The 20,476-nt window shown below is 42.7% G+C and overlaps 2 protein-coding genes across 8 annotated transcripts in view; one reads left to right on the top strand and one right to left on the bottom strand.

Annotated features, from left to right (window-relative positions):
• Window positions 1–16,196, top strand: part of LOC142472234 (ectonucleoside triphosphate diphosphohydrolase 8-like) — a 33,954-nt gene extending 17,758 nt beyond the window's left edge. For all 6 annotated transcript variants that reach the window (XM_075579141.1, XM_075579139.1, XM_075579142.1 and 3 more), the window contains 7 exons: window positions 5,667–5,817; window positions 6,349–6,508; window positions 6,614–6,844; window positions 7,009–7,269; window positions 8,329–8,439; window positions 8,837–8,974; window positions 10,726–16,196. In XM_075579141.1, the coding sequence (XP_075435256.1) occupies window positions 5,667–5,817; window positions 6,349–6,508; window positions 6,614–6,844; window positions 7,009–7,269; window positions 8,329–8,439; window positions 8,837–8,974; window positions 10,726–10,941 (1,268 nt within the window). In that variant the 3' untranslated portion in view covers window positions 10,942–16,196. The remainder of the gene's footprint in view (window positions 1–5,666; window positions 5,818–6,348; window positions 6,509–6,613; window positions 6,845–7,008; window positions 7,270–8,328; window positions 8,440–8,836; window positions 8,975–10,725) is intronic.
• Window positions 16,197–17,685: 1,489 nt separating this feature from the next.
• Window positions 17,686–20,476, bottom strand: part of NOXA1 (NADPH oxidase activator 1) — a 39,950-nt gene continuing 37,159 nt past the window's right edge. For both annotated transcript variants that reach the window (XM_075579138.1, XM_075579137.1), the window contains 2 exons: window positions 20,195–20,318; window positions 17,686–18,437 (listed from right to left, as the gene is read on the bottom strand). In XM_075579138.1, coding sequence (XP_075435253.1) covers window positions 18,343–18,437; window positions 20,195–20,318 — 219 coding nt within the window. In that variant the 3' untranslated portion in view covers window positions 17,686–18,342. The remainder of the gene's footprint in view (window positions 18,438–20,194; window positions 20,319–20,476) is intronic.

The raw sequence follows: 20,476 nt of genomic DNA, 5'->3' as shown, positions 1-20,476 counted from the left end.
GAGCCACCTGTGTGGAAGCAGGGATATCCTTAAAACCTGACCTGTTGGTGACCCTTAAAAACTGAAGTTGCCCCCCCTGAACTATTACCAAGCTGTATGATAGATTGCCCTTTTGAAGACAAACACGTCTTTAACTCAAACTCCATTGTTTAATACTGTATGTCATGACCGCTACCTCTGAAAGCAAACACTGACAGTATAATACATGTACTGCTACAGAAAGGGATACTAATTACAATAGGAGTCATTGATAAAGTGACAGAAGTAAATATCATATTTTGGCCTGCTCCGTCTATTTTTATAGCGTACAGTCATTCCACATTGCATACACAAGCTCCAGCTTGATCCGTACCTTTAAGGCAGTGGTTTCCAATCTTTTATGGTTAAGGAACCCTATAATTATATTCTGAAATTCTTCGGAATCCCAACCCTCTCTAACAGCGCGTCTGACATCAGATGCATTGTAAGGAAACCCCAACCCTCTCTAATATCGTGTCTGAGATCAGACACATTGTAAGGAACCCCAACCCTCTCTAATAGTACGTCTGAGATCAGATGCATTGTAAGGAACCCCAACCCTCTCTAATAGCGCGTCTGAGATCAGACACATTGTAAGGAAACCCCAACCCTCTCTAATATCGTGTCTGAGATCAGACACATTGTAAGGAACCCCAACCCTCTCTAATAGTACGTCTGAGATCAGATGCATTGTAAGGAACCCCAACCCTCTCTAATAGCGCGTCTGAGCCAGTGGTTTCCAATCTCTTTTTGGTTAAGGAACCCTATAATTATATTCTGAAATTCTGCGGAATCCCAACCTTCTCTAATAGCACGTCTGAGATCAGATACATTGTAAGGAAACCCCAACCCTCTCTAATAGCGCGTCTGAGATCAGGTGCATTGTAAGGAACCCCAACCCTCTCTAATAGCGTGTCTGAGATCAGATACATTGTAAGGAACCCCAACCCTTTCTAGTAGTGCGTCTGAGATCAGATGCATTGTAAGGAACCCCAACCCTCTCTAATAGTGCGTCTGAGATCAGATACATTGTAAGGAACCCCAACCCTCTCTAATAGCGCGTCTGAGATCAGATGCATTGTAAGGAACCCCAACCCTCTCTAGTAGCGCGTCTGAGATCAGATGCATTGTAAGGAACCCCAACCCTCTCTAGTAGCGCGTCTGAGATCAGATGCATTGTAAGGAACCCCAACCCTCTCTAGTAGCGCGTCTGAGATCAGATAGATTGTAAGGAACCCCAACCCTCTCTAATAGCGCGTCTGAGATCAGATAGATTGTAAGGAACCCCAACCCTCTCTAATAGCGCGTCTGAGATCAGATAGATTGTAAGGAACCCCAACCCTCTCTAATAGCGCGTCTGAGATCAGATAGATTGTAAGGAACCCCAACCCTCTCTAATAGCGCGTCTGAGATCAGATAGATTGTAAGGAACCCCAAACCTCTCTAATAGTGTCTGGGAATAGGGGAACCTGGTTCAATTCCTGGTGTCGGCTCCTTGTGACCTTGGGCAGGTCACCTTATCTCCCTGTGCCTCAGGCACCAAAAAATAGATTGTAAGCTCCAAGGGGCAGGGACCTGTGCCTGCAAAATGTCTCTATAAAGCGCTATGTAAAACCAGCAGCGCTATACATGCTAAAAAAAATTAAAACAAAGCGCGTCTGAGATAAGATTAATTGTAAATTCTTCTCTATTTGATAAAATGTTAAAATGACCTGAAAATAGCCCGGGGACCCCGAGGGTTCCTAGGAACCCCGTTGAAAAACACTGCTTTAATAGTTCCCTTCTTCTTGCCACAAGCATTACTCAGTCTATATTATTATACATTTCATCTTCACTGCGTGACTGCTCCATATATATGAATGGACATAATGGTAAACAAGAATTCAGTTCATGAAGCTCTCACAGATCCGTACTACTAGTAGCCTTGGCTAATATAACCCCTGTTACTATCTACTACTGTGACCATTCACTGGTGCTTTTCGAAGCATTTGGCGTAAAGATCATACCCAAATAATATCTCTACGTAATACAAGAAGGGGCACAGATAGCTTGAATATTGATCCTTAATTCCCTCGATGGCTTTAATCCCACACTGGACAGATAATGCAGGAACAAATCTGTCCAGTCTCACTTGGGAAGTGGGTCTCGTGTACTAAATGGCAGACGCTCTCATTCCCAACGTTGATGGTCTCGTAAACTTAAGCGGAGTGTCACCCCACAATTATACAATGAAAATGTCCTGTCTAGTGCCAATGTGCCTCATTATAGACATTGACAGCCTGTGGTTTGGAATAAAGATGTTGCATTGTGTATAGTAACTCCTGCCCAGGTTAGACGTCTCACAAACTGAATTCAAAGCTAAAGAAGCTATGAGCACTACATCCACTGATTCACACTGAGTTTGAGAAAAATAAATGCTGGTCCTGCAAGCAGTGAAGTAGTTAACTCTGTCACTGGGGAACTGAGGCATTGGCCTCTTAACGCTGTCAATCAATAATGTTTAAAGGTCTGGGAAAGACAAATATTGACAGGCCAATTGGAACTTGGATCTGGGCCAGCGGAGGTTCCGCCTCCAGTTTCCATAAATAAAAGCCTTCCCTCCCAGCCCGAGTGGTGTGAGGGCAATCAGAAGAGAAGGTGCTGCCTTCACTGTTAAACTATGCACAGCACCCAGCTATTCGTTTAGGAGGTGGGTAGACGCAGTTCACAGCCCAGTTCAGTGATAATCTTTAAGTATTTTCACTAGATGCTCCCTGCAATGTGTGGGCTGGAGGACTCACGTTTAACAATGGCTGATTTCAAGGGAAAAGGGATCCCCTGTCCTAACCCTTTCAGTGTTGAACTGACGTATGGTGTGCATGTCAAAAGTGCCATCCCCAGTGGCCCCACCCTCACCCCTACCACACGCAGCACTTATCATCTGATATCAGACTTCAAAAGACTGTTCATTGTCCCAAGGTTCAGCAAAGTATCCGGCCGCTCCTCTTACCGTGCACCCCAAAACTGGAATAGCCTACTGGAGACTCTCACAGCCACCGCCAGTCTAAGTTCTTTCAAATCTAAAGCTGTCTCACATTTTAATCTGTAACTGTTCCATACGCCCATAACATATATTATCTCTAACTGTGCATGCAATGTCTTGTATATAATGTATGTTCACTTATGTAACTATGTATTTGTAACCATGCATTATTTGTCATTTTAACTCTGTGCCCAGGACACACTTGAAAACGAGAGGTAACTCTCACTGTATTACTTCCTGGTAAAACATTTTATAAATAAAAATAAATAAAAACACTGAAAGGGTTAAAGTCCTGACTCCATAAAAAGTCTCACCCATGAAGCAGGGTGGATGCCTACCTCAAGGTAACCTCCCATCCCTGTGAATAGGAACACTGTTCATGTTGCAGCTATCTCCAGCTACAGAGCAGATGTTGCAGGCTTCATTGTCCCACCTGGTGGGTAGGGTTGCCAGGTGTCCAGTATTGAACTGGACTGTCCAGTATTGAACTGCAATGTCCAGAATTTATATGAGAAGGAGTGGCTCAGTGAGTAAAGACACTGACTGACACTGAGATTGCTGCAGGGGAGCCTGGTTCAGTTCCCAGTGTCGGCTCCTTGTGACCTTGGGCAAGTCACTTTATCTCCCTGTGTCTCAGGCACCAAACACATAGATTGTAAGCTCTACGGGGCAGGGACCTGTGTCTGCAAAATGTCTCTGTAAAGCTCTGCATACAATTAGCAGCGCTATACAAGAACATGCTATTATTATTATTAGATATACGTAAAACGAGAGCCTATAATTGTATTTTCTGATCACAACCATTAGGTCAGGTTTTCAGAATATACCTGCTTCAGCAAAGGTGGCTGACGTGACACTGATTGAGCCACCTGTGCTGAAGCAGGGATATCCTGAAAACCTGACCTGAGTGGCCCCTGAGGACTGGAGATGCCCACCCCTGTTATAGGGCCGCGTTATACACAAAGTGGAATAAGCAACAGACAACGTCAGTTTAAAGGCGGACATTCATTTTGAAAATAATTGGACATTTTCCTTGATCTATCTGTCCGTATGCGGCTTTGCAAATAATTTAGTTGCTGTAATAGTAATTATTATGCAGGAACTTTACCCCTAAAGAACTAGCTCTCCTCCCTGTTCTGTGTGACTCAGGGCAGCTGTACTGCTGTATGAACGTGCTCCGTCCCGGCACAGAATTCTGACAGAGCTGTTAATAATTATATACCATTTCATAAGTATAATAAACAGAGATAATATAACATATTGTGCATGTGTCACCTGGTGGCATAAACAGGCTGATATATGGTGATTAAGATATGTGTTCTGGATTGGCAGATTTCTGCACGTTAAATCCAGTAAATGTTTTCTGTGTTTTAGTTTGATACTTTTCGTGTGGAATTCTTAGGCAGACGAGTTTAAGTCTCATTTGAACCTGTACTTTATTTAAGTGATAACGCTTAGCTGATGGGAGGGCAGACAGCTTATTTATTTTTTATTAGGCTACAATTGTGGGGTGGGGGTAGGCTTGTTCCCCACTCGCGGCACTCTTTCCCTGCGTACATGTAGTCCGTCCCTCTCCTCCTTCTCTTGCACCTTTCCTTGGATCAACCTCATTATCTAGGCCAGGGGCGCTCAACTCCAGAACTCAAGCTCCCCCTAACAGGTCAGGTTTTCATGATAACCCAGCTTCAGCACAGGTGGCTCAATCTTCGACTGAGCCTCTGATTGAGCCACCTGTGCTGATGAAGGCACTGATTGAGCCACCTGTGCTGAAGGAGGGACTGATTGAGCCACCTGTGCTGAAGCTGGGATATCCTGAAAACCTGTTAGGGGGAGTTTGAGGGCTGGAGCCCCCTGATCTAGGCCCTGAGACAAAGTAAGGCCAGAACTCCCTTTTTCTCAATAATGTTGCTACATTGCTTATTGTGTCCCCTTCTCCAGAGTATAAATTCACACACAATAAATATTATTATATATTTGAAACTCGTCCCTTTGAAAGTTACTGTTCCACAAACTGATGTGATCAACTTTTTGTTGTTTTTTTTACCTCCTGATAATGCAGAATACCCTAATGTAATACAGAATATCACAGAGTTTCCATAGGATTCAATGGCAGCGATATAACAGAAACTCCCACCGTGAGTCACCTGCAGGGACGATAACCGTGGCTACATCTTTACTATGCGACCCATTCATGTCTATTCAATAAAGCTCTTAGGGGGTTATGCACTAAGCAGTGATACGTGCTTTTAAGTGAGATAAAAAGCCATTATCGCGTGATATTGCCTGCTGTGCGATTCACAAAGCAGTGATAGGTGCTTTTAAGTGGGATAAAAAGCCATTATAACACGATACTGCACTGTTATCACTGCTGTGTGAATCTCACAGCAGGCAGTATCACGCTATAAAGGCAGTTATCTCACTTAAAAGCACGTATCACTGCTTTGTGCATAGCACCCAGAAAACCCACTTATCACTGCTTAGTGCATAACCCCCTTAGCATTCAAAAGGCCCCAACCGAGGGGGATATTCTATTACTATAAGAATCCTCATACGTTCACCTTTTTTACTTTGCTAGTGTCCAATATTCGTAACCTACAGCAGGTACTAATTCATGTTATTTTGTCAGGACCAGGGCTTTCTGCATACGCTGATAACCCAGCTCAGGCTGGGGAGAGTTTGAAGATGTGCATGGAAGAGGCCATGACAGTTATCCCGGCCAAACAACAGATGGAAACAACCACCCTGCTTGGCGCTACTGCGGGCATGAGGCTTCTGAGGTGAGCTTGAGGCTTATGTGCCCTACAGGCTCTTAAGATGGCAGCGTACAGAATGGGCAAGGGTATTTGTCTGAGTTTGAATGTAATTCAACGTACGTATTGGTCCAGAGAAATGTAGAGTTATTGTAGATTGTGATACCTTTTCAGGGAACATGGGACGTCTTCAAAGATTCAATTACAATGTACGGAGAGTTTTAGAGTTAAAACATACTCCGATTATCCCTTTCGCTGCCAGGTTGGCCAGCAACGCAGCGCACTGCCACAGGGTGAGGCCGGATTAGGGAAAACAGGCTGCTAGATATTGAATGAAGTAAAGATTGAAGGAACATCGCACTCTCAATCGTTATGAGGAAGTGGGACGTATGTAAGCAATGACTGCATCTTTATACTTACATAATTGTGGCCATAACAGTTAAGCCTTTCAAACCGGAAAGGACATGAAGCAGAATACTAATGGGACTCCTTGTTTGCATTGTATTCATTGGTCTTATTAATAGATTAAACAGGCATATGCAATTGTTCTGTCCATAGAATGAACAATGAGACAAAAACCCAAAGCATCTTTGAAGAGGTCTCAAAGACCCTTAAACAGTATCCAGTGAACTTCCAGGGTGCTCGGATACTCACTGGCAACGAGGAAGGTTCTCTGGGTTGGATCACAGTGAACTACCTGCTAGGCACCTTCATAAAGGTCAGTGGGTCAATCACAGCTTACTTATTTCTCAGCGTCGCCTACCCCACTTGTTGTAATAAATCATTTACCGTGTTGATCTGTCTTTCTGCCTGTGTGAAGTAGTATTCATTCCTGGACAGCTGGATGCATCCACAACAAAGTGAGATCTATGGAGCAATGGACCTTGGTGGAGCTTCCACCCAAATGACCTTCCATCCCACTGGCATCATCGACGACAAGGACACGGAAATGTTTTTCAGACTGTATGGATATAATTATACCATCTACACACACAGCTATCTCTGCTATGGCCAAGACCAGGCTTTGAAGAGGCTCCTTGCGGACTGCATAAAGGTGGGCTTTACCATGTTACTTACTTAGAAGACACTGGTGTTTTGCGGTACAGCTCTGTACTTGTATATCCACACACATATATCTAACGGGGAGGTGTGGTGTAGTGCATAGGATGTTAGCACTATAAACAATAAGGTAACCTATATTATTTCTCTTTACACCAGCGCTCTTCTGGAAATGTCACCACACATCCTTGTTATCCAAGGGGATACCGTGCCAATGTCTCATTGGCCTCAGTGTATAACAGTGCTTGCGTAGCACACACCTCTGAGAATCTGACAGCGACCGTCCTCGTGGAGGGGACCGGGGACCCCGAGAAGTGTCGCAGCGCCCTCATGCAGATCTTTAACTTCTCAGCCTGTACAAATAAGACCAGCTGTTCTTTTGATGGAATCTACCAGCCTCATGTGCATGGACAGTACTATGTAAGTTTGTCTTCTTTATTTAAATCTGCAACACACTATATATATATATAGGCTAGCAACGATCCTTCAAAGAAACATTTTAACGATCAGGGCGTTTGAGTCCCAGTGACCGCGAGCAAGAGCCTCAACCACAAACCTCTTCTTGCAGATTCTTTTAAACGCCAATCCATACAATAATCCATATTCATTTTAAACTCTGCACCATGATGAGTTATGAATATGGGTTGTGTATGAGATATTGTACGAGCGCTGGCTGAGGATGGTGATAAATAGTGTAGTCTGCAGTGTGTATAAAAATCATTCGTTTTAACTCTGTTATTTCCATCACTAGCACTTAAGGTGATCTATGCTGTTCTCTTTAGTAATGTTTGCATCGATCTCCCTAATTACTTTAGCTGCATGTGATGCTGGCTGTAGTTCTGCCTGTGATATATTACTACGCCCTGTGTTTGTGGGGCTCTGTGTCATGTTTTGTATCTGGGAAGAGCTCCATGCGTGAAATTTGATGGTGGTCTTGGACATTGTTGGTCCTCATGAAGATAAAATATGCTGGTACCATACAAGACAAGGTCAGGAAGGATTGTGCAATTGATCTCCCGCACACACAGCAGGGAAGTCCAACAATCTGATAGGGCCCAAAAGAGAAGATGAGGTCTCTCATTATTATTATTATTATTATTATTATTGTTAGGGTGGAGATTGTCTTTATATCAAGTTCCTACATTTATTAGATTGTAAATCACATTTCTTGCAGGTGATGTGTTTGCACTGAGACGTATGAAGTTTAGGCTTGCCATATTATGGACAAAAATTACCAGGAAAAATGTGACGTACCCACACACAGTTTGATACATCCCATCATCACACGTGGTCCCCACAGCTTCCTCCATAACTGCTCCCTGTAACCCACTCCCATATTTACGTCTGGTGTCGGGAGCGTACGCTAGAGCTAAAATAACTTGATATGTTGATGTTGACAGGTGCATATTCCCAGGGACAAGGCTGAAGACCTAATTTCATGAAGTTTTTTCCATGACTTATGTTTCGTTTCCTTTCCAGGCATTCTCTGCGTTTTATTACACATTCAGTTTCCTGAACCTGACCTCCGGACAGTCCCTGAGTGTTGCCAACAGGACCGTCTGGGATATCTGCTCGCAGGAATGGTCCAAGGTAACATGCAGTGTTTGGTGAATTTACCAGCACACTCAGAATGCTCTTCTAATTTCACCAGTACGGGGTGTGTCTTGACAGGATGGATAGTATATTCAGACGTTTCTATACCAGAAGTTTCACATTACATTGACGGTTAATGTAGCGATAGAGAGTTCTGCAGAATGGTGCATGTGACCAGTGGTTAAGGTCCCCTAAATTATAATGGTACTGTGCCCAATTTCTAAATACTGGGACTTGATGGTTGGAAAATGAAACCATTTTGTTAAAAAGAAAGTGGAACTGTGAGTTTGTAAATAAAAACTCTTGTAAATAGTGGTTCTCAATAACCGTCCCGGCGTGGCGCACTCTCACCATGGAAATGACCCAGATCGCCTGCGCCTTTTTTGTTTTGCAGCTTGTTGAATCATTTCCTCTGGAGAACAGAAGACATCTCCTGGAATATTGTGGCTCTGCGATGTATATATTCACCCTGCTGCTGGATGGTTACAAATTTGACGACCAGACTTGGAACAACATTCACTTCCACAAACAGGTCCATATTGTATTTTTTACAAACATATTATATATATATATATTTCTTATCGGTTTGGCGACAATGCTTTAAGAAAACAATTCAGGAAGGTCACAGAGCCACAAATTAGGAGTGAAGTTACAAACATCACGAGATTTCTCTCTCTCTCTCCTTAACACAAGTCCTGGTACCAGCGCAGGCAATGTTAGGGTTAATCCTTGCCCTTGCTGCAGTAAACAACTCCCTAGTAGTGACAGGGGGGTTGTGCCCAAGACCCAGGTACTGCCCATAACCGGGGCTAAGACCTAGGACCCTCCCCTAGTAACAAAAAGGGGTTGCAGCCTAAATTTAGTGTTCTTTTTTCCTCTCACGCCTCGGTGAGAGAGGTCTGTTCTACCCTCTCCCCTCAGGGAGAGTGGGGTGTGTGTTCTGTGCTGAGCCAGGGACCTGGTTTCAGGCCTTCCCTCCTGCAGGGGAGTGGAAGCAACTACCCCTTACTCCACCAGGGAGCATGGGAGTTAAGGGAGACCCAGGGGCCTCAAGCTCCTTGGGTTGGCTCCATGGTACCTTCGCCCGGGCGGAGGCCGTGCAGAGGTTGTGACATCACCCGCATGAAGCAGGTGCTTATCCTGTCCAGGGGGCGTGACTGGGGGCGTCACGGAGGTGGTTCGCCCTCATTGGGTGAACCGCTCACGTGACCTGCGTGTCGCACCAAAAAATCAGTTTCAGCTGATTTCTTGCACAACGCGCACCCCCTCCTGCCACCACCCGCGTATGCCCACGCGGCCTATGGGCACGATCAATGCCTTAAGGCAATCTGAAGGCGTCCGCGCTGTCTCCGATGCCATGGTCTCAGCCTAACACTGCCTGCGCCGGTACCAGGACTTAAGAGTTAGGCCGAGAAATTAGTAGCCAGGGGCTGCATGGCTACACATATAAGTAATTGAATAGCACAACTGTAATAGGGCCATGTATCAGATCAGTCACTCACAATATTAAATGAAGTTATTGATCTGACTCCTGATTATTGATACTTCACTCTTGAAATTCTTTCTATGTTGTAAATAAATCATTCATTTTCTTCCCTTTGCTTTCTAGTAATTAAGATGGTCTTTTTTAGCCCTCGTATTTGGGTACCCCAGCCGGGCCAGGGTTTGGGGATTCCCAACCAATCACATTCCCATATAACATAAGTGAATACATAGGTGCTTGGTAATGCATTGGTTATTCCTAAAAGCTGGTCGGCCTGGGGTTTCTTAAACAGTGGATTAAGAAATACTTGATTAGGTTTATCATTGCAGTATGAATTATATTCCTAATGTAATTTGTAAAGTAACGGGGAAGCAGAAGGAGACAGAAGCTAGAAACAGTCTTGGGGGCCTACTCTAGATCCGCTGAAGTTGCTGATTGGGCCAATTTCATTCAAAATTCCCCCACGATGTCTATGTCGAATTTTTAGCTGAATACAGCCCAATCAGCCGCTCAGGTGGATGTAGAATAAAGCCTCTAAGTGTAAGGACCAATAGTTACAGAGTTGGTTAACCCTCCTATTTTACCTTCCATAACTTTTTTTCTCTAATGGATAGATCATTGTGTGCACTGAGGGCCATACTGTATGTACTTAACATTGCTAATCCATAAGGTGTCTTACAGCCCACTCCAGTGAATGAGCGATATGGTGTCTCATGGTACAGCTCCTCTTTAGTAAATGCAGCCCTAAATAATCAATGTTTTTCTACATATAACTTTGCATCCCTCTCTTGTTGTCCCAGGCTGGCAATACCGATATTGGATGGACTCTTGGATATATGCTAAACTTGACCAATAGGATCCCGTCTGAGGCTGGTGGGCTGCTCAAGGGACATGGTTACAACCTCTGGGTAGCTGCGATATTCTTCATCGTGTTGAGCATCGCTGGAGGTCTGGTTGCTGTTCAACTGCATTGCTTCTGCAGGAACAAGTGTTCAGGGCAGGGCAGCTGGACCTGAGCCAACGAAACCATCATCTCACTTTGGAAAGGGTGGTGGGCAGGACTTCCATGCCTAAGCCAAAGGGACTCTTAGCTCAACAGACATAAATTATTGATTGTACAGTATATGATACATTGTTCTGCTTTGACAAAGCACTATCCATGGATAGGCATTGTTGAATGACGTCATATTATTTTTTTATCACAACTGCAGGTAACCAGAGGTCCAAGAGCCTTGTAAAAAAAAGTACTAGCACTGTTCCTGATTCCAAGACCTTCTAAACATGTTGACCATGGGCAAAAGCGCTTTAGGCGCTGGATCTCCTGATGTAAGGCATGGGCGGTATTCTGCTGCTCCTCTCTGAGCAGTTGATGAGCTTCAGCCTGGGCCAGCACCAGTCTGCAATATTGCCATGTTTTCCTGCTGGGTGGCATTACTCTCAGCCAGCCTGCTGTTGGTTTCTTGCTGCAAGGCATAACCCTCAGAAGCCCTTCTGTTGGTTTCTTGTTGTGTGGCATAACCCTCAGCCAGTCTGCTGTTGGTTTCTTGTTGTGTGTCATTAGTTTCTTGCTGTGTAGATGCGAATTGGATCAGGGCTGTGACTACTTCCTCTATTCCCTTTTGCATCTTATAGACTTGTCAGTGTGCTGCCCGCATTCTCCACCATATGTGACAAAGTACCTTCTTGCTCTGTACCTTTTATCCAGGGATCAGCACTTTCACACAGCCTTCCAGGTAGAGGAGACAGTCTTCTGACACAGAGGTGAAAAAGCTTGGCCTGTTTATTTTGCCATACAAATGCTACAGCAGATAACAAGAGTAAATCAAACAAACAAAACAAAAAGTCTTTGCTTTTCCTCAGCATAATACAGCTTTTCAGCACACACTTCTCTTGAGAGTAAAACAGCCCCTGTCTTGCTCTGTTCAGAGCAACCTTTTAATCATCTCCCTGCTCAATCAGCTGTTCCAGTCCTATGAGAGCCGGGAGAGCTAGAAGTCCCGGTCTGGATTCCCTTTGGTAAATCTCCAAACCGTGGAGTGGAGCAGAAACCCTGCACTAATTGAGGGCCGTAATATCCCCTTTTCACTACCGTTCCCTCATATCTGTCACTATATATATATATATATATATATATATATATATATATATATATATATATATATATGGAAAAAGAGAGGAGATAGCGCACGCCCATAGCGTAAAATAGTAAATTTAATGAGGGGAAGGGGAGGAGGGGGTAAAAAATGCACTTACAAAAGTACAATAAAAACAAGCATTGCGTGATTAATAATCACCACCATCCGGTTAATACTGCATCATTTTGGGGCAATCCCAGTCTCAGAGTATGAAGGATCGACGTCCCAGCAGGTATCCAGGGCAGGTAAATGCTGTTCAAGAGTCCAAGAAAGTGGCTCAGTTTTCTTCAGCCTCTGTAGCACTCGCGCATGGATCAGTCTGAGATACTATTTTACGCTATGGGCGTGCGCTCTCTCCTCTCTTTTTCCCTTTAGATTCCCTGTGGACGTGGTTTGTCCATATTGAGAGCAGCCGGAGACCCTCTACACCAGCACCCACAATATTTACTGGAACTATTTCTGAGGACTGGTTTATCACTTTTTCTTTGCTTTTTTTCTGTATATGTTGTTACTTAGTTTTATGTAGAATTTCTCCATATGGTTTACAGGTGTAATATTTTTTTGTGCTATAGTAATAATTAAGGGATTCATTATTAGTATTTACACTGTGTAGATATAATATTATATATTCTTAGCAAGTTTATTCACTTTAATATTGTTTTAACACTTATCAGAGGCGCTGCTTTCTTTCTCTGTTTTGTCATATATATATATATATATATATATACATATATATACATGTAGAGGTATCAGTACCGTGTTAGCCGAGCTTCAATAATCAAAAAATAAATAGATGATACCGTTCTGTGGCTAACGAAATGCTTTTATTTGTGCGAGCTTTCAAGATACAGTACACTGATCTCTTCTTCATCGCCGGAAGAAGAGATCAGTGTATCTCCAAAGCTCGCGCAAATAAAAGCATTTCGTTAGCCACAGAACGGTATCATCTATTTATTTTTTGATTATTATATATATATATATATATATATATATATATATATATATATATATATATACACAGTGTTCGACAAACCTATACATTTGCACGCCCCGGGCGAGTGGATTTAACATCGTGGCGAGCTCCTATTGGCCCAAGCAGCACACGTGTGGTACTAGGTGGCGAGTAGATTTTTTTGTTTGGCGAGTAGATTTTTTGGTGATTTGTCGACCACTGATATATATATATATATATATATATATATATATATATATATATATATATATACACAGAGCAGCACATAGAATTTTACACATACACACAGTCCCTCCCCTACAGAGCTTACAATTTCATGCCCGAGATACAGCGACATAAAGGGAACATGTCCAGGGCAGAAGGACCCCGACATCGGGGTTTGCCACTTATTTCCTATTCTTATTGAGCCCTGTAGGAATTCTGCTAATGATTACGTTCAGTATGATTTATTAATGTGGGAATGTAAATATAAATTCACATTATTGCACCCGTTACTGTACATTAACGCGGTGCGGCTGCTGCCAGTTATTGTACACTGTGTTTGAATGCGTTATTCAGTGCCTTAGCGCTACATCTGTGCATGCAGGGAGAGAGATCTTAAACCTGAATACGCTTTCCTGCGCTGATCGGGATTCCGTCTGGCTCAGGTTAATTGACAGGGCAAACACACATAAGGTAAAATGTGGTCTGTAGTATAAATATACAGCATGCCCATTGTATATAGCCATGAATAAAACCAACACCTTCCTGCAATAGAATGCACTCCAGCTAATTAGTAACTTTAGAATGCAAGCCAGAAAAGGTGCAGAACCATATGTACACCCTCTCTCGCCTGGGTTATTGTAGCATACTCCTCACAGGCCTCCCTTCCTCACTACTTCCTCCCCTGCAATCAATCTAAAATTCAGCTGCTAGAATAATTTCACTTTCTCCCAAAACAGTCTCTGCTCATCTCCCCATTATTTCCCTCTCCTGGCTTCCCATCAAGTTTCGGATCAGCCACAAGGCTCTCCACTCATCAGTTCCTCCCTACATATCAGCTTTCGTCTCTCGCTCTGCCCCTGCTCGTCTCCTGCGCTTTACCCATAACGGTTTCCTTTCTAAGCCTTTCATCTCTACTGCTCTCTCTCACCTTAAACCCTTTTCCCTCACTGCCCCTTACCTGTACGACCCCCTCACACTCTGTATACGCCAAGCACCTTCTCTCCCAACCTTTAAGACAAACCTGAAAACCCACCTCTTAAGTGAAGCATCCCAATAGCCTGCACTCATGGCTATTGTCCCATAGTTACTCCTGCCAAGCACTGCCATCTGCTTCACTTATTCCCTCACCTGCGGTAAGTTTCCCAACATACCACTTGGATAACTGTATGTCACCTTGTATCTGAGTACACAATGTCTTTACATGCATATGTAGCAAGACGCTTAGAGATACATAGTATCAGCTTTTAGGAGGCAAGGTTAGAACATTGAGTGGAGTATTACACACTCTATGAAACGTATTCTGAAGGTGTTTAATTAAGCCTAGACACTGCTTGATACTGTGTAATAGTTGAATGCTAACAATTAAATCTTTATTGCTCTCGTAAACTTATGCAACAATTTGCCCGGAGACACAATACACTAGCAATAAGGATACAATGCTATAACCAGGAATAGAGTACTCTACAACCAAGTCTGACTGTGGGAATTTCACCCTACTCTGATATATGCATGTTATTATTATTATTATTCAATTAGTTATACACCCTCCTCCTGAGGTGTCGATGTAGCAAGGAGATATATATCATTCCCTCTACAGGAAATTCAGCGTGTATACACCTACCCTATCTTAGATGTTTGAGTAGCTATCCTGTGCATTTATTATTTTTGGACACGCATTCTAATGTGTATATGACAAGTTCAACACTATACATTAGCACAGTCCCTCGTCCACTCTGCACTCCTCCTACGGGGATTTTACCATTTTTAACACTGTGTATTATTCATTTTCCCCGAGTCACTTATTATAAATTTGATGTAATAAAATTGTATTGTTTTATTTTAAATTCATTCATTACTGATCCTACAGTCTATCAGACAGCCGATACAGGATAAATCTTTGTTGGACCATAGTTGTCCTATATATTCCTTCATAGCAAACATTGAGTGCAAAGAATTGGAGGATCTTTTGGCACGTAAGCTCAGCAACGAGTTTGTAAAACTGCTCTGACCCCAGTGGTAGCTGCATAATCAACATTTCACCCCAGAACGAAACATTTTAATATTCATAATATTCCTAGACTCTTTGCTTTATTATTTGGAACCTTGAGATTGAATCGTTTAGTTCAAATAATATGAATACTTCTGTATTGATTTATATTACCTGGCCAAGAAAACCCTTCAGTGCTAAAGGTGCCTGCAATGCATTGCTGGGCCCTCCGGCACTGACGGGATTGGAGACCAACAGTACATATTTTGTTCCCTTCATACCAGAAGGGTTTTGTCATTTGTTTGAAAGCGAATGAAAATATTATGATGAGTGTAATGCTGTATGTCAGTGGTTTTCAAACTGTGCTTCCTGGATTAGAGGTGGTCCATAGACTTTTAACATGCACTTCAGACAGCTCTCTCCTGCAATTATCTGCAGTTCTGCCCATGACATCCGCCTCTCCTCCTGCATCATCTCCTCTCCCACCTACAAGACTTCTCTCCAGCGGCCCTCACTCTCTAGAATTCCTTACCACGTACCACCAGACTCCCCCCTCCCCCCCAGCATTCAGACATTTAAAAACTCCCTGAAAACGTACTTTTCCAAGGACGCCCAACTCCTTCTTCCAACCCCATTGGGACCAGCTGTGCGCCTGGACCAATCTCCACGCTGTGCAACACCCCCACCTCCAATCCTTAATGGGATCAGCTGTCTGACCATACTCCAACCCTACACACTCAATCCCACAATGAGCAGACACTTTACCTTTTTGTTTCAACATTGTCCCTCATTCCCTCTAGCGTGTAAGTGCTCACCCGCAGGGCCCTCATTCCCTCTCTGTATCTGTTTGTGCAGGTCTGTGCTCACTTGTATGTAACTCTGTTTATGTAATTGTCCTATCTCTGTACCCCCATTGTACCGCGCCGCAGAAGATGTTGGCACTTTCCCAATAAACGATCATTATTCAATTCACGTCCTGTCATTTTATTTTTTTAATAGAATTTATAAATACATGAAAATATATATGAAATCACAAAGTAACTGTTAACAGTGAAGTGGTCAACGATATGGTAACTATGAAAACCTCTGGTGTACTGTATGCTACTTATCTCTGAAAATCTGCAGTACAGTTTGCAACAGTGGATTGAGTTAATGAACCGGCTTTGAAGGAAAACAGGGAATAAGCAGTAAGAACTGAAGTAGACTCAAAAAGTAAAGGGTGCTAGCTCAACAATGACATGGCTCCCGATTAGTATGAAACATTCACATACTCTGAGCCCCTCCGCGCTTCTTGGTGTAGCCAAAAACTCTACATGTTTCCGTTCGAAAGGAATATTTGGGAACACATCACCTGTCGTTGAACCTTTGAAACAAGTTCACTTGGAGTGGCAGCTCGTCTTGGCTGCTATTCGCACAAACACCTCCACAGCTGTAGATTGTACCACCGCGAAGGCCTTGTGTGTATACAACGACTTATTGCATCACTGTACGTCCCAGCAACCCCAATGTGAAGCAGAAATATATCCACCCTCTGGTTATTAAACATGTCGCAATATATAAAGAACAAACAATGTATCGTGCATCAAATATATTGGCTAGTAACACTCTTAAATATGACACTTTATCCTGCACCAGGGGTAGAGAACTCCTGTCCTCAAAGGTCCCCAGCAATTCCGGTTTTCAGGATATCCCTGCTTTAGCACAGGTGGTGTAGTTATTATGACAGCCACTGATTGAGCCACCTGTGCTGAAGCAGGGATATCCTGAAAAACTGAACTGTTGGTAGCCCTTGAGGACTGGAGTTCCCCCCCCCCCCTCCTAAATGGTGACTTGTCCTAATAACTGCGCGTTTTGGATGTAAAATATACAACAACAAAAACACAGTTGGGCATATGTACCCAGGCAAAAGTGGCACCCGTCTGGGGGAAAGCAGCACTCCGGGTGTATGAACACAATCCTATTGCTTTACATAGGTTAGTTTCCTTTGATACATATGGAGCAGATTTTATGCCCAAGAACTGCACCACTTTGAATAGACCCGAATATTTCCCCCCAAAAAACATTCACATACAAATCAGAATAAACTATGTATAAAATATGTAATTACAGTTAAAATCACAGTTGATCATAAAATAAATATTAACCATCCATTTGTAGGACTATCCAAGCTCAATCTTTAAAGGGATTCCAACAGGGTGGGTATTCAGAGCCACAAATACATAAGATTTCTTGGTTATAAGAAGAGGCAGAGTGAATTGGCCAATTATATATTTTTTGGAGAATTCTTAAAACCCTGGGCTGCCCACATTCAAGTCATACTGATTACAGGCCTTAACATTTAGAGCAGGGGCGGCCAACTCCAGTCCTCAAGGCCCACCAACAGGTTAGGGTTTAAGAATATCCCCGCTTCAGCACAGGTGGCTCAATCAATGACTTGGTCATTTTGACTGAGCCACCTGTGCTGACGCAGGGATATCCTTAAAACCTGACCGGTTGGTGGCCCTTGAGGACTAAAGTTGGCCACTCCTGCTTTTGAGCCACTGTGCGATGACATGACGCCAAATGTTACGGGCATCAACATGCAAACAAATACATGAAACATTGTTAGAGAGAACCAAATAATGCTAAAGAAAATGGGCTTCAATGTGTCATTATTGCAAATAGCAGCCGGTTATGTACATAATATTTACCTGGAACATCAGTGGAACTGAACACTTCCTGTGCCTCTATTACACAGCTTCATTATGATGGTGTTGCATTATACACTATTGGTTCCCAATAAATGGATATTTGTCACAGTCTCTTTACGGAAAAGATGAGCCCTGCACTGTAACCATTAAATCAGCAGATTTGTGTGTTTATGGTGATCAGGTATAACAAGCTTTCAGGAATCTCGCCCAGGTGATCCTAGCCAAAAATTAGAAATGTTTAATTCGGGACAACATCCCACATAATATGCAACTGATATAGAAGACGGGTTGTAAGATTGCCTGGTGTGTTATCACAATTAAACATGGTGGTCTCCAATATTTCTGTGCAATGGAGCCCTTCATAAGGTGGTGATGAAACCGGCGTGCAGGATTGCAGTTTTGATGAGGCGGACAATCCTCTAGGCTCTTCATGGCTTCTGCTCACCATCAAGGTAAGAAGCAAAACACTTGGGGAAGATCCCAATGTTCCCATTGCAGTGCCCTTCCAGCCACTCCTCGTTCACTGGGAGAGGGAGAAACGAAGTCAGGAAAACAGAGAGGAAACAAAGTGCCTCGCCATGATGGAAGATAGGCACAATTAATAGCTGCATATAGAGCCACTAACAACAAATGTGCTCAACCTGGCTCAAGTTGGACTTTTACCAAACCATCTCATTGTAATGCTTAACAATCGTCATCAGGAATATATATTTATATATTTATATATATATAAATATATATATATATATATATATATATATAAAAATATAATCAAATGAAAATATTACTGTATGCTCATTTACATGTCTTAGACACGTCTGCAACCCCGCCTTTCACCATTATCACCCAGCACACAGTGCTTCCACTGCAGCAAGGGATTCTGGGAAATGGCATGCAAATATATATATATATATATATATATATATATATATATATATATATATATATATATATATATAATCAAAAAATAAATAGATGATACAGTTCTGTGGCTAACGAAATGCTTTTATTTGTGCGAGCTTTCGAGATACACCGATCTCTTCTTCCGGCGATGTTACAATCGCCGGAAGAAGAGATCAGTGTATCTCGAAAGCTCGCACAAATACAAGCATTTCGTTAGCCACAGAACGGTATCATCTATTTATTTTTTGATTATTGAAGCTCGGCTAACACGGTACTGATACCTCTATCTATATCTATATATATATCTATATATATATATCTATATATATATATATACACACACACACCTTAAATGTAGCCCTGTGCTTAACAAAGACTATAAACAAAGTACTACTAAAAGTATTCCGATAATACATTTATAATGCATCACTACACACAGTGATACTAAAATCCATCAATCTCTCCCACCATTAAATCCCTTACAAATGTCCACTGTGCACACACGCCAAAATGGGTAACATGAAAATGCCGCTCTGTAGTGTTAATGGGGTATGTTGTGATATTCTGGGTCAAAACTGTCATTGAACCCTATGGAAACTCATTTGTATTCTGCATTATACCAGGATATTTGGGGATTTTCTGGGGGTACAATATCCCCTGCTACATCTGCATTAAGGAAAATTAACATAGCAGATAATTGGCTGCTTAAGTATATTTACAGGACACATCCTCCTAAAACAAGGAGCCGGCCCTCCAGAGGCCTCCATACAAAAAAAAAAGAATTTGAATCCACACAGATCGACATTTCGGTCAAACACACTGACCTTTGTCACCTTTGAAACGTTGATCTGTGCGGATTAAAATCCATTTTTCTTGTATGAAGACCTCTGGAGTGCCGGCTCCTCTAGGAGGACGTGTCCCGTATTATAGGTCTCCGGCGGGGGGTGAACGCTGTGCACCTGGGGCAGTTACCTAAATCCTGTGAGTGCTCCTATTTCTTTCGTCTAAGTATATTTATATACGTTAGCAGCCATATAATACCATGCACAGGAATGTAAAACAATAGTAAGAGAACAAAAAGCTGGAGTGGTTGAATACAGTGCACCGTGAGCCCTTCTCTTTCTTGCTAGAAATGTCACTCGGTACGCTGTATAATCAAATCCTAGACCTCAGTGCCTTTCATTATTCCAATGCAGGTAGAGGGGAAGAGGAACCACTGTGATTCTGGAAAGGTCTTCGGGAACCAAAGTGATGAAGAGCCATGTTATAGCGAAAAGCCGAGATGCTCCTTCTGTCCCTAAACATTGTGGAATGCAAATAATTCCACTGCCATTTAATGCGTTACAGCCATCTCATATCAGGAAATCACATTATTACCTTCTGAGAGTATAGTAATGATGTCTCCCTGGGTGAACTTTAGATCTTCTGGCCCTTCTGCTGGGTACTCGTAGAGAGCGATCATCCGATAGAGAATAGGTCTGCCCACACAGTGATCTGCGTCCTGCAACGAGACAGAATATACACCTTCAGCAGGCTTCGGACATCGCATTATCAGCGACATGTGTCTGTATGCAATATTTGCAAAGACATTTAGGCGTTTGTGTACGGAAGCCAATAACATCATTTTCCTTTGTGTCTCATAGCATCATAGTTACATAG

The sequence above is a fragment of the Ascaphus truei genome, chromosome 21 (genome assembly GCF_040206685.1).
Source record: "Ascaphus truei isolate aAscTru1 chromosome 21, aAscTru1.hap1, whole genome shotgun sequence".
NCBI lineage: Eukaryota > Metazoa > Chordata > Amphibia > Anura > Ascaphidae > Ascaphus > Ascaphus truei.
Note: the sequence above shows the minus strand (reverse complement) of the source record. Positions and strands in the feature narration are given on the sequence as shown.